Here is a 23,437-nt window from a genome sequence, read left to right as displayed (position 1 = left end):
ACTCTGTTAAAATCCCCCCTGCAGTATTTTTATCAACTGCTGATGTAGGTTTTACATCCTGGAGGCTTCATAAGTAGCAGGTACACAGTCCAGCAATGCTTCCACCATAAACCAAGTTTAAAGGGACACTCCAACAATTTAATGTTAAACTTTCATGAAGTTGTGGGATTTGAGATTGACAGGTTTAATTTTTTTTGTTGTCAAAATCGGTGGAAAGGCCGACTTAAAAAACATACATCCCATACTTCCCATGATGCAACTTGATTGCATCTTTTGTTACATTGCATCCGCTCTGTGTTGTGAGAATGAGGAGAGAACATCCTGTAATCCTGACTGGGAATGTTCCTGCATTATTTCAAGCTGGTTACTGCTGCTGCTTTCCTTGTAGTCAGCAGCTAATTAGCCAAATTAGCTTTTTCAATCAAGAGAGGGTGAGAAATGAGAGGGCACTTGTATTGGTTCATCAACAATTTAAGCCATATATAAACAAACAGTTGCGTATCTTCTTTTAAATGAACTTTACTTAATCTATTAGTGTTGGCACTGGTTCATTGACACGTCCATAATTCTTTTAGGCAAGAAATCTCTTATATCTCCAACTGGGACTTTGAACTCAGACACTGACATGAACATTTTTTTCCCCACTTGACTCCTTGTAATTACAGTCTGACTGATATAACCTGGGCAGTGTTAGATCCCACACACCCTCCGTCTGTGATGCAGACTTTTGTTATAAAGCTTTGAAATCGGAAAGCCCCTTTAATACGTCATTAATATGGGGTTTTAATCCACCAGGTCGTCGTCTAATAAATGAATTTTGGTCTGAATAGTTGTATGTGCACTCAACACCTAAACCACTTGTTTGTTTGTTTTTTGACAACCTGGCAACCCAAAAGTTGTTCTTATCAATGGCTCATTAACAAACTCATTAACAAACTAGTTAATGAGTTTGAATAGTGACTTTAGAGAGCACATTACATACATTAAGACATTACAGCTTCCAACCTACAAGGGAACTGAACGCTGGTGCTTCTGTAAAGTTTCAACAGAACACTATCACAGGTTTGCGTCATTGTTGTAATAAGAAACGGTCTTAATTTTCTTATGTCATGAGTTTGGATAGCTGCTGATTTCACCCATAAGGCCTTGCTCGATCCATGCTGTGTCATGATCACCCCCCTATGAGTGCCAGTGTCATGTTTCACCGGGGACCGAAAATACTCCCTGGAGCCGAGTAAACGAAGGTAGAACCACGGCAACAAACCTCCTTTTTAACATGACTTATTTATTGATTAGAGAGGAGATGAATCATTGATAGACTCCTGAGTCCTGAGAGACTTGATCACATGTCATTCTTGTCCAGGCAGACTCTCAGTGGGTGTGACTGTAATACGAGAGCGTTGAAAGTAACGGATTGTTTGACACAGAGGAGGAGCATTGCAGCATCTGGCGAGTGTGATGTGTTTGCCACCTTGCAGCTGCGGCCAAAGGCTGACAGGAAAGTGGACAAACAAATACTGACGCACACAGGCACAAAAGAAATGTATAAATTATATGCTTAAGTGCATATACAGTGTGAAGAGCAAATGAATGTGTCCAGGAAGAGATCAGCACGAGGATGTGTGTAAAAATGATTATCACATGAGAAGTAGCCTCACACTGTTGATTTCATCAAAATAAATGTCACCAAGCTTTTTAAATATAGAACATTTTATTCCAATTTTGAGTAAATGGAGTTGAAATTCTGAAGTAAAGGTTTTAATACCAACAGGACCTTTGCATTTAAATAGTAACACTTTACATGCCTTCATCCAGTGACAATGAAAAGCTTGCTTAAAAAGTTTTTTTGTCATTTATTTTTCATATTTCCCTTGTAAGAAATAGTTCAAGTATAAAAATTCCCAACAGTGTAAAATAGCCCATCTGATGAATATTAAGCAAAAGAAGCACAGCTACTGAAACCTTGACGACGACTATACATTCTAGTGGAGAAAGCAGCATTTTTGCTTGTTTTTTTTTTTTTTTGTCAAAATTATTATTATTTTTTTACCTTTCGTCTAAACACAGAAGAGGCAGAGTACAATCTGCATGCAAACAGGCCTGCATTTAAATAAAGTTCTTCCATACAAAAGGCATTAAGCTAATATTTAATGTCATGTTCTAAAGAATCAAAAAGATAAAAAATAAAAGTACAGTGCACATAACAGTATCTTAAATAAGTCCTACATCAACATTTTTGGTTGAGTATGTTAATAATAATTATTATAATAATATTATTACTAAAACTAATCAATAACTTATATATGCCTTGAGATGAGTACATAATAATATTATTAATACAGTACCGCCACTAAGTCTCTACTCTCAGAGCGTTAACATAGTCAACCCTCCAAAATAAATATCTTAAATAGTAGATTCTCTCTTCTTTTTCAGTTTTTTCTCTTAAATAGCAGTAAAAATGTAAGGCACACAGACCAACATAACGTCAAAGAGTAAACCCCCCGTCCTCTCCACCCCACCTGGTGTTCTTGACACACATGAGGCAGGCCAGTTGTTGGGGTGGCTTTGGTGAAAGTGTGTGTTTGTGAGTGTGTACCTGACACTGACACCAGACTACAGCAGCAGCACAGAGGTGGAAGTGCTGACAGTGGCAGGGCTGAATGACTGTGGTGGTGGTGGTGGTTGTGGTGGGGGGTGGGTGGGGGGGGGGACTCTGCTGTGGGGCTCTGTGTTGGGTGGAGGGGTGTAAAGTTGGTTCCCAAATGGGCCCGGCCGGGGATTAAAATGTGACAGCTCAACAAACGAGCACAAGTGATGCGTTCTTTCCAGAGTGATCCGTCTGTGTGGCGCTGGAGCGGCTCTGTCCACCCCCACCAGCAGCTGCTCTCTCCCTCTTTCTTTCTTTCTTTCTCTCCATCCCAGAGCCAGAGAGAAACACGACTGTGCTGCCTTTGTCTTTGACTGCTATGTGTGCAACTCTGGATGCATGTGTCGGTGTACGTGTGAGTGAAACATGTGGAAAAGCGACCGATTTAGTGTTTCTCATTGTCTGAAGCCATTTTCAACCTCTCTCCTGTTGTCAGTGCCTTTGTTTTGTTTGCCAAGTCCCTCTTTAGTCCAAGAGTCAAGTCAGAGTTGATGACATTTTCAGTTTTTTTGTTTCTTTTCTTTGTTTTTGTTTTTTTTTGTCTCCTGGTGATTTGTTTGCTTTGCATAGGTCAAGAGGTCGAGACACAGAGTAAAAAAAGGGACATTCAGCATCAGGAAGATAAAAAGGTAGTTCTTCAAATATGTGTGACACAACGAGTTACAACTCCTCGACTTCCTGACAGAGGTCACATAATAATAGCTAACACGTTGGAAACGGTTCCATTTCCCTGATTATCAGAAAATATTAACTCCAAAAAATGCACTTGAAAAGACAAAAAGAACAAGGAGAGCCCTCAATGTGTAATAATAACAATAATAAATATAAATGTTATGAGGGCATCAAATAACTGAAAGAGAACAGTTTCCTAAACTAACGTTAAAGACAGCAATAGGACTTAACGGCTTAGTTTAACACCTATACCAACCACAGGGATTAGTTCCTGCCTTTCTTCTCTAGAAATAAGTACTCTACTACAATGATAATAGTAATGATAATAATAATAATCATAGTAATAACAACAACAATAATAGTAAATCACTTTCCATTATTTGTTCTGCGAATTTTTTTCATTTTCTTATTTTTTGGTTGAAGCACAGCAAGTTGGAAAGTTACCGTAAAAAGTTCCCACCTCACCATCATCATCATCACTACCACCACCATCATCATCATCATCACTTTTTAAAGCAACTCTGCCTCTGAGTCGCTGGCACGACCACCCTTAAAGCCACTCCCTCTTCCTTTTCCGTTGCTCCCTCTCCTGACCAATCAGCTGTGGCTGGGGGCGGGCCTCCTCGCTCTGCATGTCCAGTGGTTGCAGTGGCTGCTATTGCATGCGGTCAGCTTGCAGCTGCTGGGGCTGGTACTGACCGAAGGCTGCGGCTGCAGCGGCGGCCGAGCCTGGGGCGGCGGTGGCTAAAGGCTGCTGGACTGCATAGCCGTAGCCGGCGGTGGCCACGTAGCCTGCGGCTGCAGGGGAGGCAGCGTAGGGGTACTGCTCGTATGCAGCAGCGGCAGCACTGGCTGCCGCTGCAGAATACTGCGCGTAGGCGGCTCCGGTGTAGTCGATGTAGGGGGAGGAAGCGGTGGCAGGTGCAGCGGCTGCAGGCTGCACATGAGGGATGACCACACTAGGCTGCACAAAGGCCTGAGGGTACACGTAGTGGGCCGGAATGCTGTGGGACAAACACATACATCAGGATTTAATTTGATTCATCAGCATACACCAAATCTGAAAATAAGACCCCCTCCCCCCCAAAAAACACCCTAAAACCCAACTCCATCACACTGCGGCCAAGCGCCCTCCCACCTCCCACCCCCAGTCCAATCCACCAGTCAAGAACACCAAGGAAATGCCTGCTAGTAGGGATTAGAACAATATAGGGTTGCCAAAATAGAAATCTCTCTGTGAAAAGAAGATTGGAAGGTGAAGAGAATTTTGAACTCCCAGAGGCTGCTTATCGAACCTCTGGGTCACTCAAATACTGAAAAGTCACATCTGTAGTATGATCACATTCAGAGAGAGTGAAGCCTGGGTGATGATATCATCCTCTTTAAGGGCTACATGAGAAATAGGTTCAGTTTTTTACTGTTTTGGTCAGTTTTGAGTTTGTGTTGTGGAGACAGAACTACAGAGAAGTAGAGGGAGGTGAGATGAAGAGAAAACGTTTGGGATCTGTAACCTGCAGTTTATCTGTGGGTCACATGTGGATTTGGCTCTGGTGCCGTCCTCCTGCCTGCTGGAGGGCGAGCAGGGGAGGGGCGGTGGGGGGGCTTACAGTGCCGGGGGCGGGGGTGCGGACAGAGGAGATGAGCCCAGGGAAGCATTGTGAAAATGTCACTGCCACTTTGACAGCTGGACAGTTTTCAAAAAGGGACGCTGCTGGCCATTTCCCCCTCTGTATCAGGACAAAGAGCCGGGGAGGCAGCGGGGGGAGCCGGGACTAGGCTCCGCACCCAGAGGGATGTTTCAATTAAATAAACAATTATGAACAATGAGCACATTCTACCCTCCATGACATAGCCTTATCCTGCCCCCCCTCCCAGACTCTATAAGGTCTGGAAACTCAGCGAGCGTGAGGGGGGCCTTTTGAAATTTACACGACTGGTTCAGATGAAGAGAAGAAGCAAAAATATGAAAGCTTCAGGTCTTTGATGTCCTGAAAAAAACAGCCCTCCCTCCCCTGTTAGAGATAAAAGTAAAGTCTCACTTTAATGGAGTGAGAAGCATCAGGCTTAACAGACAATTTACTATTTGTTGCACAAGACAAAAACTGTGTAGCTGTAGGTGAGTGTGGATGACGATCGCTTAAAAATCTGTTGAGAGAAAATCAAGGAAACGCAATGTAATCAGTTGAGTCTGCATAAGTGAACATCAGGCGGTCACTTTTGGAGTCTGGATTGGGAGCGAAGAGAGGAGTGTGCAGAAAATGTTAAAGAGTGAAAGGCAGGATCTATCGTGGCAACCCTATTGTCAGCACTCCATTATCCAATCCAATCCACATCTCAACCGAAAACAGTGGGGCCAGAGGGGAACAGGAAAAACAGAACAACAGCAAGGCGTCAGAGAGGAAGAAATATGTAAAAATAGTCGACTTTGACTAAACTGACTACAGAAACAACGACGCACCACAATCAGTCAACTGAAAAGACACAAAAAAGAACAGGGAAGTGAGAAAATGAGTAAGTGGGCATGTAGAGCTTTGGTTTAAGTAAAGGGGAAAGGTTGATGTTTTCACTGCCTTAGTACACACAGAAACACAGAAACACAGAAACACACACACACACACACACACACACACACACACACACACACATAATTAGGACCAATTTATGAAAACCTGTAACAGACATTCTGCATTGAAAAGATTGAGTGTTTTACTAATGAGAAAATCCTTTTTTTTTTTTTTTAATCATCATGTGACACTGAAACTCGTCTTTGAAACCCGCACTAATGAAACTCAGAAGGGTGAGGCAGGTTTCCAGGATGATTTTACTGGATGCCATCTCTAAAACAGAGTTGAATAAGAGACTCCCACTCAGCGCGGCAGGGAGACTTTTCCAGTCTGTTATCTGAAGGGGAATCACTGAATTATTCACTTCCAGCAAACAGGGAGGAAACTCCTCAAACTGGAGGTTGATGACACACGAACTGGCTAACATCCAATGAAAAGGCCAGTATTAATCTGATAGGCCTAACGGCGACACACAAGATGTAGGATTCAGTATCTCAAGCCCACACATTTTCTCACAAATACCTAACAGAGGCTTGTTAACAAGTCTGTTTACTGGATTGATACTTTACATTTTGTCCACTGTGAGTGAAGGCCATCAAATAATATGAATGACGAGGTTTTGACATTTGATTTAACGGCTGAATCACGTGAAAATCTATCGTTTAATCATTGAATTTAAATAACATAAGGCATCATGGCCAAGATTATAGGGTTGTCTTGCTCAGGGACAACAACATTCAAGACAAATCTCAGAGAAATCAAACATTAAAGTAAATCTAATAATATCATTATCTAATGACTTGACATTGACTCATAGGAACTGTATTTAATCTACCGACGCACATACTGTATACGGGAGGATGGTGGGAATAATGCTCTAACAAGAAGGATTTAACTGGAATTGGGCTGAGCTTGAGTACTGCTTTACCAAATTACAATGACTGTTTGCAACGGAATGAATCCATAAAACCCTAAGACATTTTCTTTCTAGACTTTATATAGAAACTAGTTTGAGAGAGCTGCCCGTGGATTGTAAAACATGTTTAATGGCCTTTCAATCAGTCTCGTGGGAACAAGAATCATGACCGTGGGCAAAAGACATCAAAGAAACATGTTACATTCCCCCGAACTTTCAGTTGCACAGTTCTCCTCAGCAGCTACTATATATGATTGACTGTAGAGGCTGCAGCTCAGACAGTAACTATATTCTGACTGTATAATATTTTAAAAATGGCTTCCAGTGGCATGTGACCATCTCCACTGCACTTGAAATCAAACTCTCGGCCCGGTGCATTCTAGGTTGGACCGTTACTCGTCTCTGATTCCCCACCACCACTGTAGTATGGCAGACCCACACACATGTATAAGCATGCACAAACACGCCCACTCATACACACACACACACACACACACAGAAAGCATAAGTGGAGGGTTTGGCCATGGGAAGCAAAGCTCTGGCTGACCCATCCAATGTGCCCCACTAATAAAAAAAATACCTTCGTTTCCCTGGAGAGATTCATAAAAAAGGAAAATATAAAATACTATAATAACTGTGAGGCTGTTTCCTGAAGCCATGCTGGTACCTATGGTGTGTCCTTCTGTGTGTGTGTGTGTCTGTCTGTCTGTCTTCACTGGAATGTCGTGTTCACGCAACCCAGAGGTCATTAAAGTTCAAGGCTAAATAAAGGTTCTCTTCCATCATGCATGCCGTCCACTGAGTGAGAGGACACAAGCACAAACGTACATTGAGGTGAGAGGATCTAATGTGAGCGAGGCGATGTGTTTGTGCTTGTTTGCGATGTTGGCAGTACACAAATGTCCTGCTTTGACAGAGTTGCTCATGAGACTTTTGTTATGATGGTCGAGTCAGATGGATCTGGTGTCTAGTTTCAGCTCAAGTGCATCAGGACTTGAGTCATGATCCTCACATAGAAAGTTACTTAGATCGCTACCTATGGAAGTTTATTAACGACAAATCAAACAAACAAGTACAAAACAATTTCAAGCGTCACTCACGTCAAGAATTCAAAATCCTCTCATGAGGATTCTCGTTTGGAACCTATTTCTCACAATTATTTTATTATTTATTTTAGTTTCAGAGCAGCTTGAGGATATGAGAGAGAGCGATTTGCACCAAATCTCTGAAAAACTGGACATTCCCATGTAGCTGTCTTCTCACAGTTTGTCTTTTAGACAAAATATTGGCCACTTTGACTGATTTCTATGATTTTTAGCAGCACAACATTCTTGAATTTTTGGGAAGAACTCGTTGATCTTACTTTGTATGGATGTCAAGGTGCTGCTGGCGTCCTGTGATTGGTAAACCCACTTTGGGTGAAAGTTATATATTAAAGGTGGTGGTGCTGTTGGACTGAATAAATTGTACTTCATGACAAGCAGAAACTTACTAATGCGATTGAGGATATCACAGGATTTTTTGGTTCCATCCTTTGGCGACCTTTTTCTTCCCTTTTTAAAAATTGACTTACATGATCAATTGATTATCAGAATAGTTGCCAATCAATTCTCTTTAATTTCTTTTAATCGACTAATTTTTTGCAATTGTAATTGCACTCGCAGTTCTATCAGCTCTCAAAACTTGTCCTGCGCTTATCAGTCTGTCCCTGCACGCTCTCACATCTGGATCAGCTGATCAGAGCCCTCTCGCTTTGTACTTGGTCAGTACTTTTGACACTATTTAACCTCCATATGTTGACTGGTGACTGACTGGTGACCAACTGGTGACCGACTGGTGACCTACTGGTGACCGAATGATGACTGACTGGTTCTGCTTCAGATAAGTTGGTTAAGATGTACAGTATGTATATGAGCATGAAATAGATGTGTATTTACGTGGCCCCTGAAACACCCACTCTCACTCAGTTTAAATGGCTCCTACTCTACTTTTACATGACAGAGAGAGACGGCCCCTCACCGGACCCCCCATCCACCCACCCACCCAACACATACACACACACACACACACACACGCACACACAGACACACAACACAGAGCTTCATGCGACTGCAGCATCAGCATTTGGGCCTTTGTGTGGCACAATGGCTGCGCTTGTTTTCCTTAACACCACGAGCCCATGTGACGAAAGCTCACTGAGAGAGAACAAGAGAGAGAGAGAGAGAGAGAGAGAGACAGAGAGAGAGAGAGAGAGAGGGAGAAAGGGAGAGAGAGAGAGAAAGAGAGAGAGAGAGGAGAGAGAGAGAGAGACATCCAGACATTTGTTTGTGTCACATTGGAGACTTTGGTGCGCTGAGCTGAGCTGAAAATGAGAGTACATGTGGACGGACAAAGCCACACACGCACGCAAACACAACAAGAGCAAATATTCATATGTACCAGTGCAGCCACACACACACACACACACACACACACACACACACACACACACACACACACACACACACACACACACACACACAACTGATAAGCTTCTCATTCATTCATTCGTAAAACATTCACGTACAAATTTCCGATATTTGGTGTACAGGAGAGCGAGGAGAGAGAGAGAGAGAGAGAGAGAGAGAGGGAGAGAGAGAGATAGGACACAGTTGTAATGAGTTGACGGAGCAAGACTTAGTGAATCTTTACATTGTGTTAATATAACAAACTGCCAGAAACACTAGGAAGATGCTGTAAGCAAACACAAGCAGTGACAGGTTTGGTTATTTGGAAGGGAAAGGGGGTGAAAGTGTGAGGGGTATGAACAAGGAGGTGACTGGGGTAAAAATACAAAAATAAAAGAAACTCCACACAGAAAATTCACCTCTCACTCCAACAAGACAGCCAAAACACACACGAAACAACATCCTGTTAAACAAAACAAGTCAACCACAAGCTAAAAGCAATAAAAAAATTGAAAAAAAAAAAACCTTTGCTCTTTCTTGGCAAAGTTAACACGCTTCCACAAAAAAGGAAAAAGAACACCCCAAAAATTCAGTCAATCCAGCTTTTTTTTTTCTTTTTTTGTCATTAAAGTAAGAAAGCACACGGTTTCTAACAACACCACTTCATAACTGCACACAAAGCTCTACGTTCTATTCAAATAAAAAAAAAAAAATAAGTCAAATGAAACCCACGTACATGCATCTATAATCACCATTTTGAGAGCTTGTTTGTGTGTGTTTGAGTCTACAGGTAATTCCTTTCTCTGATCTGTGATTATGTTTGCAGAACTATTCCACAAACCAGCACAGTTAGCTTAACCGAGAGCGAGCCTGTCGAACCAGAGAAAGATAGATAACATTGAGTCAGGCTGGAAGTTTCCATCATTGTCCACTCAGCACGCACACACACACACACACACACACACACACACACACACACACACACACACACACACACACACACGTATGTATACACACACTCACAAACAGGCAAACCTAGAAAAGGCAGTCTGACTGGCTTTTTTGGGTGGACAGTCATACAGAAACAAGCTACATACTACTTAATGTCCACCTCTAATTATCAGCAATTGTTAATAATTGAGGAGAAAACAGAAAGACAAAAATCAGACCTACAGTATCAATTATCACACAGAGAACAGATGAAATGAGAACATGTTTGAATTGATCACGTTTAAAATTGTGCCTCTACATAAGCAAAGAGCATCTCAACAATCTTCTGAACATGTAAGACTTATAAGTACTTACCCATAAGGCCTTTGGATGAACGCAGGGTGAATTTGGGGAACACCAAAGGTAAAACCTGCGAAACGGAGGAGATAAAAGAAACTCACTGAAACACTGAGTATACTGTTCATTCCTACTCTTGACTGAGTCTCTGTAAACTATGAGACTCCTAACATGTTCCTACATCCGCAGCAGCAACCTTCAAGACAAACGAACCCTCAGGTGAAAATCAGGAAGGATCGGCTTGATTTTCTTGTGTGCTGCTTTGCTAATAAAACCAACCACACACTTACTGATCCCAGACAAACACAGTGGGAGCAAAGTTCACTTGCTGTGCTGAATTAAAACACTGGGGTTGTTGGGTTGTCTTTACCTGGCTGCATCACCCGAGGCTTGGCGCCCAGGTAGGCCAGGTTGACGTTGGCCTTCCTGCCGTCAATGATTGGGTTGGGGTCCTTACAGGCCCGGTCTGCAGCCGAGCGATCCGCCATCGTCACCTGAGAGAGAGATGCACACATACAGGGTGGGAAAGATGTAGATTATTCAGGCAAACATGTAAGTCATATGTTCGGTTGACAGTTACTCAATACCTGCAGACTCTTTGGAAACAACAGGTTGCCATGGCGGCAGTGAATAGAGGGATGAACAAAGACTAAGGCTTCTTAAAGACAGCGTGTGTGTGTGTGTGTGTGTGTGTGTGTGTGTGCGTGTGTGTGTGTGCGTGTGTGTGTGTGTGTGTGTGTTTAAAACAAAGATAGAAAACATGTATATGAGTGTGGGTTCAACTGCTGTGTGCACATGTTAGCTCTCTCTTTCGCTGTGTGTGTGTGTGTGTGTGTGTGTGTGTGTCTGTGTGTGTGTGTGTGTGTGTGTGTGGCCATCACCAACAGCAGCGAGTGTCTGGCAGCACACACACACATCCATCACCCTCATGTGGATGTGTTGAAACTATCAGCAGTGAATGGGAGCCTGGCTGAGTTGACTGACTGAACATGGCTCCAGTGTCGCTCCAATTACAACAACCAAACTTTATTCCTCTGTTCAGAGTTTCACTAACTTCTTCTCTCCACTCCATTATTTTTGATTTTAACTTTTGCAACGGAAGTCACTGAAACAACGAGACAAAAACCATCTTTGGGAGGAATAATGAACAAATTTGATGTATAGCTACAGTAGTGGAGAGATGATTTAAGAGGAACCTATATAAAAATTGACGTCAGGTTTACAGTGAAATTTTGTGCATCTCAGGTGTGATTGAAACTACATATACCAAAGCTTTGTCTCAAATATCATTAAACAGTATTTGAAGAGGCCAAATAAGAGCCGGGTCCCTCTTTGGGTGGGTTTGCTTCATTTATATCAATTAATTATGTCTATGATAAAGTTTCATTAAAAAAAAGAGATATTTTAAACAACTACGTCAGAATTTTTTTTTTTTTTGTCAGGTTTTGTGACAAGTGGGAACAAAATATTTTCCCAACGTTGTAAACATCTGTGGGATGATGAAACCAGCGTGACCGTGTCAGAAAGCTGCTCTGTAATATCGAGGCATCATGGTGAGGTTTTTCTCAGCCCAGCAGAGCTGTCAGTGAGACGGGCCAGCTCACTTTAAAACATGTCAGGGCGCATACCGACGCGCAACAAGTCGGGGGGTGCGAGATTGCAACAGAAGCCAATGACAAATTTAAAACAGGGTCAGCTTATCAAAACATAAACATCCCCCTGACTGCAAATATGTTCGTGTTAGTTGTGATGCTGTGAAAGAGAGCAACAGCCGTGAACGGAGAGGTGCGATGGCAGGATTTACCCTCCTTGCGTAAAATGTTTTAGAATTTGGTTTAAACGTAATAAAAGTGATACTTACGAATCCATAACCTCTAGACTTGCCGGTCTGTCTGTCGGTAATCACCACCGCTTCTTCAATCTCACCGAACACCTCAAAATATTTCCTGAGACTTGAATCCGTGGTGTGGTAGGGAAGACCCCCGACAAAAATCTTCGTATAGGTTGTGTCCTTTTGCGTGGTGTGCATCGTTAGTGCAAAATACAATAAATAGGAACAATTAAAAAAAAAAAGAGTAGTGCAATGTCTCCTTATCAGTAATTCTTTGGATGAAGAAAGAAGAGAGAGAGAGAGAGAGAGAGAGAGAGAGGGAGAGAGAGAGAGAGATCAGCTAGCTCTGTAACTTTTTTTTTTTTTCAGAAGAGAAAACAAAACAAAAACTCGACAAAAATGAAGCCTGGAGGTAGATTTATCTTCTGACAGTTAAGAGGAGAGTTATATGGAGCGGATTGTCCCAAAGAGACCATCAGGTGTTTCCAGCTCTTCTTGGCAACTCTGCTGTCTAACTAAATAGCTTTGGGACCCATTCCTAAAAGCGCTCGCTCCTAACTCCACCCAGCTTTTAGTCCATCTCTGCCCGCCCACCACCAGCGCGCACAAACAGCTGGGAAGCCTGCACAGTGTGAAACACTGGGGCTCCTTCACAAAAAAGAGACCTGTCTTTATTAGAATCGCGTTTAATTTGACATCAGGGATCAAAAGACCCTGATTCCACTCATGATATGTTGGAGGCTAAGAGGAGAGACGACCTTAAGGAGATTCAGTGTGGTTCATGTGAAAAATAATCAAACGCACAGGAAATGTTTGTATGATTTCCACTGCATTATAAATAAACATCTGCTGATTTTTGGTCTCTTCTCTCTTTGCTGGGATAAAATGTAGATCGGGCTTGGGCTTTGCCGTGGAAAACAGATCGGATCTGTCTCTATAGGCCAGCATGGATTAGGCCTCCTATATAAACAGCCGGTCAGGGACTGAACACAGCCCGGGGACAGACACACAGGCAGCAGTGAGCAGACAGACAGGTGCAGCACCGAGGCTCCGCTGGAAGGATCAGCCTTCAAGAGAGTCCACTTGTGGGGGGGTTTGGCAGGTTTCTGTGTCCATGCGGACAGCGTGATGCAGTTTGAAAGAGTCGTGGGGAATTTCCTTACAACGTTTTTAAAAGGTTCCCAGACTGTAAAGGTCTTAAGATCAGGGACTGCACTGTTCTATGAATCAATAATAGGTTTGAAAAAGTCATATCCACTCTACATCCCATTTAAGGTCCTTGAGATGAAAACGTTTTGCTGAATCAACCCTTGTTATCTTCACAAGATTGGTGATCACGTTTCAATGATTAAATCAGCCGAGAACTGACTTCAAAAGTGACAAACGCGCCGTGCGTCAGGATTACACACAGCTATTATGATGCGCAAGGATCAAGTAAAACGGCCATGGATCAATTCAATTAGTCTCTGAACATCAATGATTAAAATAACTTGTGATGCTTGGCCTCCTCTGCACTGGGCTGGCTGCTGGATCTCTGGACCTCGTTTTGAGCAGCCAGGGTGAGTAATACTCCCTCCAGTAATGTGAGAGGGAACTCTGCTGTTAATCATTCATGGCGGCTCTGTGCTCTGGCCTACAGTCATCCCGTCACTGCATGTAACGCTGTGAGTTCACACATTTGCAGTGGGGACATAATCATAACCAGGTGTCATTTGACAAACCGTGCCAATGAAGTTAATGTCTCCTGGACACTAATGACCAACCACGTGATGTGTAAGTGAGATGCTGATCACCGCAGTTACTACGTGTTTTCACAGTGTTAACATTGGTTTTTGGTCTGATACCAAATGCTCTTCGCAAGCTAATTATAAGAACTACAATCAAAATCTCTATTCTCAAAGATCCATAGGATCCATATAAACCGTGTCTCGTCCATCTGAATGTGAATTGCCACTGCAGAACTCTAGATCACAATGAAATGAAACCTGATAGAGCTTCTTTCTGCAGTGTCTCTGTTCACTCACTATTTTATTAATGCAGCCACACGCCCTTTAAAGTTTTGACTAGAGTCTTGAAAGGGGACCAATATTGAGTTTCCCTGGCTCAACAATGGGGATCTGGTCAGGTTGCATCCCCTTGTTGTCTCTGCCGATGTGCAGCATGTTGACTAGTCTGAATCCTCTTATAGTTTTACAATAACTGGCTGTAGCAACATTTAAAAGTTTAATCATAAATTATTTCACAATAATCGTCAGAAATACACAAACAGATAACTCCACATTATATGAAATGGGAATATCTTACAGTATAAATGTGTCAGCAATCATCACCAGAAACATTTAATGCTATAAATGTGGCTCCCATGTTGGCTGGACCTGTAATTCATTCAAACATACACATTTTGCATGGGAATTTTTCCATTTTAATCAAGACAAAGAAAGTTGTTCTGGGGAGATGAAACTGTAACTCTGTGCTTGTTACCCATTTGGCTTTAGCACACACCTGTCAGGCAGAGAAAAGCTAAAGGTCAAAGGTCACTGGAACAGCTGAATACCCACAGCACAGTCACACCAAAGTCGCAGAAAACCTCCCCCTACTCTCTCCTGGAGAAAACAACAAAGCTAAAAGTTAAAACTTACTCTGGTTAATGAGTAAATTTCATAAAGTTCTGCATTTTGGATTCTGACAAATTGCTGAGCACAAACACAACCCTTTCACATGAACAACATTTAGGGACAACTGGGGACTTAACTGATTAATAACAACATCAGCTTACACATCCTCTCAAAAGAAGGCACATCCTCACATGCTGCCAAAACCTCCTCCTGATAAATACCTCAACTTATAGATATGGTGTAGTGACATCAGAGCGCTGTTAACACAACTTCAACCTACTGAAACAGCGCCATCTTATGTCCAACAGAGCAACTGCACAAAGTGCATTCTTCACATGCAAAATGAGACTTAACAATATAATTTTTCAACAAATAAAATGTCAAACAAAAATCAATTTGGTATGTTGGCAAGAACATTAAGTTTTGGTGATATTCATTAAAGCACTGAGTTAAATGACATTACATTGCAAATAAAACCCTCATATTCCTGTGCTTATTAGTGAGCTACAATATTATTATTACGGTATTTATGGGCCAATGTGCTGCTATGCAGTGGAAATGATGCTAACAATTCACCTCCACATTAGCCTCATTTTAACACAGCTTAATTACATCTGTCAGTTTCTCTCCAACAATATACACATTATAAATGTGTTATAAAATTATAAAAGTTTCAACAGGCGTCACCTCTATGCAAAAGGAAATATTTTGGCTTTCTTTCTCTTTTCTCTCTCTTAGTGCTGATTAATGGCTCATTCATGTATTAATTTAAAATGTCTCCTCTTTGTCTTTTGCATGTTGAAAACTAAAATCACTCTCCAGCTCCCCCGAGGCGGTGAGGAGCTGCCCTGCCTGGAGCTCTTCCACCTCGTTTAGCTCCTCCTCTTTCTTCGCCTCATCACCATCCTCATTCACCCACTCTGCACTTTGCCCTCTGCTATCTCCACTCGCTCTTCCCTTCTCACTCCCTTTTGAGGTCTGTGCTTTACCGATTTCTTTTTCACTCTCTGTGCCGTCACCTCCAGCCTCTCTTACACACTCTCCTCCACTGGCGCCAGTCAGGCCGTGAAACAGTAGAGCTGGAGTCGGTTCACAGGTGAGAGGTGATTGTAGGGGGTTAACAGGGTTGAGGGACATGTCTTCATCTTCCTCTCTACTGGAGATGGCGGCACGGACACGGACACGGACACGCGCTGACTTGGTCCTTAAACGCATCCTGAGCTCATCTTCTCTTAACTGAGAAGTGGAGGGAACAAACGAGAAAAAAAAAGAGATCAATGTGAGAGGGAGACAGGGAGAAAGAGCAAAGGTGTTCACACACACATACATACATATATACACGCACTCTACCTTGCGTCTTTCTTCAACAAGTCTTATCTTCTTATCAATCTCTTCTTTGCTGGGGAGACTTTGCACGTTTTTGGCCTTCAAAGACTCCAATCTGGCAGGAGGCCTTCGCCTGACATCTCTGTCGTGCAGCTGACACACGCACGCACCCACGGACGCACACACACACAAACACACACAAAAACACACACACACACACACACACACACACACACACACACACACACACACACACACACACACAAAAACAGCAGAGGGAGACAGAGAGCACACAAACATTACAGGTGAATGCACTTAACACTGAAACTTATTGACCTCACCTGTGAGATATAATTTAGCAACACAAACCGATGTCCTGCTACATACTTCACTGCACTTTAATACTTTACCATAAATTATTATAAATTCCCTTTAAACTGTACTACTGTACTTTCTTCTGGGGCACCAGTTAGTGTTGTGGAGCCAAAAAATCTCCTTATGGGTGGCTAGGTCGAGACCACAAATCGGTATATTGCTCAGTTTTTTCTGTGCGGTCATAAGCACAATAGTCACTATTTCAGATCACCTGCTCTTTCACCGACTCATTCAGACATTAGAAATCATATAAATACAGTGGACCTTACGATTCACACAATCTTCATTGGACAGGTGTCTCACTACCAGTGTGTAGTGGCCAGTGCAGTCAACAATCCTTTTTCACAGAGGACATTTTGTCACAGTAGGAAAAGCATAGGTATAATTAATGAGATTAATTATGGCTGAATAGCTGCTTCAAAAACTTGAAAAGTATTTTGCTCAGACCAGACAGAAAAGATAATAAATATGGGTTGATTTTTGAGTGTGCTGTTTATGTACACCATTATCACACAATGCAATGCGCAAAGGAAATTAAAACGCTGCTCACAGCAGGTAAAAAATTTAAATAAATTGTGGATGGAACGATACAGCTCCAGAAAGATCTTGACAAATGAAAAAGGCATTCAACCTTCACAAAAACACTTTACTCCTTTGGGAGGCTGGTTCATCTGAGTGAAAGCCAGCCCTAATTAATGTTATCAATTACACCTGTGATTTTTCCGCTACGACAACATATCTGCTGTGAAAAAGGTCTACCGACACTGCCAGTCTACAGTCACAGACGTCCAGAGTTGTACGTATTGTCTCATTTTCTGTTGGTATAAGTATTTTGATTTTCTTCTTTTTCCTTTATCAAAACATTGAATGTCAAATCAATATACATAGGCTACTGCATACAGTTAGTCGGCTACTGTATGTAGTATGGATTTGGGACACACTTGAATGGAACAGAGCATCGTTAACGTTATTAGTTACACCTGTGCTTTCCCTGCTGTGACATGTCAAAATGGGCCTATAACGAGGCAAAGCTATAATCTATATGGTGACCATGGCAACCGCTGGCCACTACTACTTACTTTGTGTAATTTATACAGTTAAATCTCAGCAGACTACATGGATAATGTGCCTATTACGAAGTGATGGGCAGTGTGGTCTCATTTAATATTTTCTTTATCGATTTAAAAAGATAGAGAAACAGGAATTCTTAATGAGGATGTTATGGTGGCTGCTCTCTCTGGCCATCACTTCAAAGTAATTTTATAGTCCTGCTGACATCAGATCTGAAAGTAAATTCACTGCAGCAAAGTCTGTTCTGAGCCTAAATGATAAAATCAAATATCAGTATAATGATGAAAAACACACTTAATAAGAGGAGATATTCTTTTTTCATGTCACTCAGCTAGAACTGTCAGATGTGTTGAGAAAAGTTTAATGCAGCTGTTTAGATTTGTACAGTATCACAATGTTATGACCAAGAATATGAGCACATCTAGTCAGTGTCAATACTGATATTATATTCATCTACCCAGATGTAATTCTACTTGTAGAGGGACGGCAGATAGTGGACCTGTTAGTCTGTTCCCACATTGACCAGTGTGCACTAACTACCCACCATGATGCTGTAGGCCTCTCCACAGATGCTGCTCCCCTGTCTGGTCTGTCCTAATGGGATGATGCCCTGATTCAGGAGCTCCTTCAGGATCTCACAGGACTTTTGGCGCTCCTGCGCTGTGCTGTCCTGCTGCAGCAATCCTGGGCTGGCTGCTGTTGGAGACACACAAGATAAAAACACTTTAGATGTATGCGCTGGATTTTCTCTGCTGTGTGACAAAGTCTTTTCTATTCAGCAGGTTTGTCGAACATGCCCACCGTCTTTTGTAATCCTATCTGCTTCGATTTCTTTGACACACGCAGATGTTAGAGGAGGGAGTTTTCTGGGCACTGCTCCAGGTAACCCGGGGATCTCCTTGTTCTCCATCACCACCCCGCTGTCCGTGGTGCCCTTTGACACGGCAGAGTCTCCACGGCTACCGAGTTTACTTCCTGTCTCCTCCTGACATGACACAGACACAATATAAATGCAGAAAAAATAAGCCACAAGACATAAATTCCTGACCCTACTGCTTGTTTCTATATCCTGACCCCAGTCTTCATGGTTTCTCAGACATGATGTTGTCATGGTGGCATCTGCGTGTTGACACATTGTCATGAACACAGTAGCTCAGGAACATTAATAATCATACATGGCGGGTAGCACCAACAAATCATACCATCTACCTAATTAGTATACAGTTATATTAATTATATCATGGTGATTACAACATGGTGTTTGGCATCCCGTGCATGCCAATTCAGATGCTCACATCCAACATGTACTGTAGGCTTATGTATGGATTGTAACATATTAAAATATTTTTAAGGGATTGTATCTATTGACCAGAAAACATGAAAACTGTCCCTGAATATTCACCTAAGGCCCTTTTAAGGCACACCCCAATATTAAAGGATGGTTTCCATTGTTTTTTGGTCAGTGTCATACACACAATCCATCATACATGTCTTAATTTGTTACAATCATTTAATCTATTAATTGATTATCTCCATATTCAATAAATAAATCAGTTAATTAATAAAATGAAATAGAAAGTCTCCTTTTTTTGGGGTGAACTTCTGAATCTGCACCATATATCTATTCAAATTCAAAATGCTGAATTAAAATCACACTAAAAGCATCTCAATTAGGCTATATCATTAATAATAGGTAAATACAGCCAACAAATGTTGCTGCATGAAGGGCAATTTACTTTTGATATTTTAAGTTCACGTTGCTAATAATATAGCAACGGAACTTTTTATCAACGTATTTTTACATTGTGATATTGCTACTTTTTTTAATTAAATACTTCATCTACCACTGGCTTTTACCACCAAGGTTTTCTAACATTGTTAGATGCCATGTTTTGACCACTAACTATTATCAAAATTATTACTCAGTAACGTTAGTAAGAAAGAAAAACTACGTACCAGTTAATATTTGGTCAGTTCTTCCTCTGGGGTCAGACAATTTAAAGGAACACAGATTTTGGTTTAACGGCTCCTTGGTACGTTACTTCAGTGACTACAACAAACATTAACTGTAGATAACTGTAATACTTTTTATGATATTACTGTAAATTTTTTTCTCGTTTTAAACTGTTATAAATGACTGAAAGTGGCGGGTTGTGTGACACGGAGCTTACCTCGTCTCCATTCACCTCCCCCTGTGTCAACGGTTGGACCACCGCGGTGGTTGTGGAGCTGCCGCATCCCATGTTCACCTCAAAGCAACGATGTGAAATAAGTCCATAAAAGTCATAAAAGTCATAAATGTCGTGTTTAATTACACCTCGCCGTGTCTGCTGTCGGTATATGGACCCGTGTAACCTGGCATTCCTTTACACAGAGGGACAGTCGGTCTCCATGGACCCGCTACGTTGCTAGGGGCCGTTGCTACAATAAATGTGACCCGGTTAAAGAGGTTGACACCGAGGGACAACACACTACAAAACACCGGCTTCTGATGCTGCACTGATACATTCAGATCAGCTGTGTTACACACACACTGACGACTCAGGTCACCGAGAGGTAATCACAACCATCACGATTTTACAAACACTTGACTCCAAGGCCCTCAACCTTTCAGACACTCATCCCCAAACACCAGCAATAATTATACAGTGTAAACTTTAATTTGGAGAACTTCTTAAAAGTGTTAAGTTTAGAATTACTGGAACCAACAGGGCAAAGCAGCCAACTGCCCAGGAGGCCCCATGTACAGTGTGTCAGCTGGTTTTTTTATTAATCCTAAATAAATAATTAAAAGTCGGTTTCTTGCATTGTCATCATTCTCACCAATTCCTCTTGTTTGATAAAGTGCAGCAAAACACAATATCACCCAAAATCATATGGGCCTCAAGGTAAGTTTATTATTCCCCCGTCCATCAGCACTTTGCTAGTGTTTTTGAGAACAAACAGAACACCAAGGAGACAAAAGTATCTGAATTATGACCAGAAATTTGCTAAAGAATTCAATATTCAAAGGGAACAGCCTCAAAACTCCTGAAAACTTGTGCAAACAGATAAACTGTACCATCAAAGTGCAGCAGCATCCAAACAGAGTGCTTAACAAAGGCCTGTTTAATATAACTTAATATGATCCATCTTTAAATCAGTGTTTGCAATGATTTAATTTTTTTTCAGAAACTTTTTTTTGTAATTTTTTGATGTTTTGGGTGCATGGCTAAAGTTACAAAGCAGAGTTCAGTTATCTTGAAAAACGTATATCTTTATCCCCACCAGAAGACTACTGATTCTCAACAAGCCAATATTAGTTTGCAATGAGATATTTTATTAATTTTTGCAACACCACATGGAAAAGACAACAGGGGTGCAATAAAGTGCTAAAGCACTCCACCAAGCTCTACTGTAGGTAGGCGTGAGGGCTGGAGCGGCCCATGGTTGAGGGGATCTGTGGCTTGTTGGCCAGGACCACAATGGTGTCGAGTGTAGGCAGGAAACTCTGGTGAAGGTTCTGGCACTTCTGCTCCACATCCAGGGTATGAGCATTTTTGGCCAGTTTGTCCTCCAGAATCATCAGACGCCTGCGTGTGAGTCCCAGTTCCTGCCTAGGAATGATGGTTCACATCACAAATGAGTACATTCAAGATATCCTAAAGAAGATGGTCAAATTATTTAAATGTAGGACATGAGGTGAAGGGGCTATAGTTATCGTCTGGTCTAATTAGAGTTACTTACTGGGACTGCTTCAGCACTGGGTGAAGTCCGGCTGCCATCTTTGTCAGGTCATATTTCTCCAGTGTGAGGCTGAAGTGGGGCTGGAGGAGGAACAGCAAAACACGGTTAAAGCCACCACATCTAAACAGTAACAACAACTGAGAACTGAAAGACCATTTAACGTCTGTGTTTCTGACACTGATAACTGTAACTGTTCAGCGAGGCACATACCTGGTCCAGGCAGAGCTCATGTCTTGGTCTCTGGTTGAGGATGTCCAGGCGGTGGGTGGCCTGATGCAGCTTGGAGTCACAGTTCCTGATCTGACCTGTCACTTTCTGTATGTCATTGGTCAGATCAGAAATCTCACCCTTTATCTGGAGATGAGAGAAAGCCATAAAAGAATTAGTAACCATCACAAAAAGTTGAATACAATTATTCTGTGGATGGTAGGCTGAGTAAGTTGTCCCTAAAATCCACTGGACTGACCTGCTGCCTCTCCCAGATCATCATGTCCTGGAACCTGCTCAGCTCATTGATCTTCTTCCTCAGACAGTCGTCTGTGCTGCGGCGCTGGCGTTCTTGGGCATTTTTCAGCTGTAATTGTCACACACATCAGCAAGTGGATGAGAGACAAGCATGCGTAGTTCAGACAGAACTAAAAATATTACTCTGGTTATATGGAGAAAAGCTGAGAAAATGTTGATTAGAATGGATGGCCTGCAGAAAATAAGGAAATAAATTGAGCCTAAATGTCATCTCCTGCTACTGAGCTCTGAACCTTTAGAGTCCAGACTTTAATTTGGAGATAAAGAATAATGTAAACACTCATACTGACAGAAAAGTATTCAGGTGAGACGGGTATGGTCAGTGTTGTCTTACATTAGCTATGGTGAACCGCAGGTTTCCCCTTAAGGTAGAAGAGTCTTTAATCAAATTGTCAGCCGTCAGCCTCAGGTCCCTGCAGTGGGACAGCCACTTGTCATAGGTCACATGGTTGGGCTTGTATTGACCGGCAGGGAGCTGGGAGCTCGGGGTGTTGACCTCATGGGTGATGCATTTGGTGGTAAGCTTTATGGCTTCACCCTTGTCCTGAAAATCGGCCAGCAGCTGAGTGCGGATCTCCTTCAGAGTGCTGGTGGGAGGAATAGGAAACAAGGTGTGACGCAGCAGGAGCAGATTTCATATCATGTTTAAGTCTAAGCCATTTTCTATTTCTACTTTCTTTAGTCACTGGGATCAAATCCAGAGTGAGGTTTGAATTCCTTGTTTTTTCTCCAATGATTCCACTTTAATCGAAGAATATTTGAAGATTAAGAAAATCTTTTTTTCTTAATCTTGACATAACACAGACAAACTAAATACTAGATACTTTAAATTAAGAGGCTTATATTGACATAACAAAAGAGCGCCAGGAATCACTCAGAGATGACTGTGTCTGTCTGACCTCAGTTTGTGGAGCAGGCTGCAGATCTGCTTCTGGAGCAGCTCTCTGGTCTCACTGGTAAGCTGCTCTTCTTTCTTGAGCTGAATAAGGATGTGGTCCTGAGTCAGGACCGATGTGCCCAAACTTTTTTGGAGCGCCACACAGTTGCTCATGAGCTGACTGTACAGCTGCCTCTCCTGGAGGTAGCACTCAGCTGTGTTTTTCACCTGAGGCGAGAGCAATGTTGAAAATGAGAGTTAGATTTTGAATAAAAGTGGTTTCTGTGGTGAACTGAACTGAGAGTGCAGCTACTCGTGTATGTGCATATGCATGTACCAGCTCCACAGCAGAGATTTCCCGGTTCACACGCCCAATGCTCTCAGATATCTGGGCCTGCCACTGGCTGACCTCTGTATGCCGAGAGCTGAGATGCCTCATGGTGCTATGAGTGGCAGAGGGGATCTACAAAATAAAAAATAAAAAAAGGATACATCCAACTTATTTACCGTCTCCGGTTATAAAAAGCCTGATTATTGATATAAAATATAAAAATATGG

The 23,437-nt window shown here is 42.1% G+C and overlaps 3 protein-coding genes across 4 annotated transcripts in view; all 3 read right to left on the bottom strand.

Annotated features, from left to right (window-relative positions):
- Positions 1-1,690: 1,690 nt before the first annotated feature.
- On the bottom strand, positions 1,691-12,945 carry rbm24a (RNA binding motif protein 24a). The gene is made up of 4 exons (XM_056400147.1): positions 12,395-12,945; positions 10,904-11,027; positions 10,552-10,606; positions 1,691-4,323 (listed from the first exon to the last, which is right to left on the bottom strand). Exons 1-4 carry the CDS (start codon positions 12,560-12,562, stop codon positions 3,975-3,977), a joined length of 696 nt encoding a protein of 231 aa, XP_056256122.1. The 5' UTR covers positions 12,563-12,945; the 3' UTR covers positions 1,691-3,974.
- A 1,635-nt stretch (positions 12,946-14,580) lies between these two features.
- On the bottom strand, positions 14,581-20,420 carry stmnd1 (stathmin domain containing 1). Of its 2 annotated transcripts, none has more exons than XM_056398682.1 (5): positions 19,923-20,420; positions 18,553-18,736; positions 18,296-18,447; positions 16,330-16,458; positions 14,581-16,215 (listed from the first exon to the last, which is right to left on the bottom strand). In XM_056398682.1, exons 1-5 carry the CDS (start codon positions 19,992-19,994, stop codon positions 15,748-15,750), a joined length of 1,005 nt encoding a protein of 334 aa, XP_056254657.1. In that variant the 5' UTR covers positions 19,995-20,420; the 3' UTR covers positions 14,581-15,747. The 2 variants fall into 2 exon arrangements, with proteins under 2 accessions (XP_056254657.1, XP_056254658.1); XM_056398683.1 differs by lacking the exon at positions 19,923-20,420 and adding an exon at positions 19,708-19,913.
- A 221-nt stretch (positions 20,421-20,641) lies between these two features.
- LOC130183628 (uncharacterized) overlaps positions 20,642-23,437 on the bottom strand; it is a 3,776-nt gene continuing 980 nt past the window's right edge. The window contains exons 3-9 of the mRNA XM_056399218.1: positions 23,217-23,342; positions 22,902-23,107; positions 22,337-22,589; positions 21,944-22,051; positions 21,688-21,831; positions 21,478-21,557; positions 20,642-21,347 (exon numbers count right to left, since the gene is read on the bottom strand). Of these exons, the coding sequence (XP_056255193.1) occupies positions 21,143-21,347; positions 21,478-21,557; positions 21,688-21,831; positions 21,944-22,051; positions 22,337-22,589; positions 22,902-23,107; positions 23,217-23,342 (1,122 nt within the window). The 3' untranslated portion in view covers positions 20,642-21,142. The remainder of the gene's footprint in view (positions 21,348-21,477; positions 21,558-21,687; positions 21,832-21,943; positions 22,052-22,336; positions 22,590-22,901; positions 23,108-23,216; positions 23,343-23,437) is intronic.

Source organism: Seriola aureovittata, chromosome 16, assembly GCF_021018895.1.
Source record: "Seriola aureovittata isolate HTS-2021-v1 ecotype China chromosome 16, ASM2101889v1, whole genome shotgun sequence".
Classification (NCBI taxonomy): domain Eukaryota; kingdom Metazoa; phylum Chordata; class Actinopteri; order Carangiformes; family Carangidae; genus Seriola; species Seriola aureovittata.
The sequence above is the reverse complement of the archived record's forward strand: the minus strand, read 5'-3'. Positions and strand labels throughout refer to the sequence as shown.

What these genes read in the sequence shown, in the direction of transcription:
- rbm24a (XM_056400147.1), bottom strand. Translation starts at nt 12,562, where the DNA reads ATGCACACCACGCAAAAGGACACAACCTATACGAAGATTTTTGTCGGG. An exon ending in AGTCTAGAGGTTATGGATTC is followed by an intron (nt 11,028 to 12,394) that starts GTAAGTATCACT and finishes TCTCTCTCTCAG; the next exon opens with GTGACGATGGCGGATCGCTC. An exon ending in GCCTCGGGTGATGCAGCCAG is followed by an intron (nt 10,607 to 10,903) that starts GTAAAGACAACC and finishes TCCGTTTCGCAG; the next exon opens with GTTTTACCTTTGGTGTTCCC.
- stmnd1 (XM_056398682.1), bottom strand. Translation starts at nt 19,994, where the DNA reads ATGGGATGCGGCAGCTCCACAACCACCGCGGTGGTCCAACCGTTGACA. An exon ending in GGGAGGTGAATGGAGACGAG is followed by an intron (nt 18,737 to 19,922) that starts GTAAGCTCCGTG and finishes GTGTCATGTCAG; the next exon opens with GAGGAGACAGGAAGTAAACT. An exon ending in AGATAGGATTACAAAAGACG is followed by an intron (nt 18,448 to 18,552) that starts GTGGGCATGTTC and finishes TGTCTCCAACAG; the next exon opens with CAGCCAGCCCAGGATTGCTG.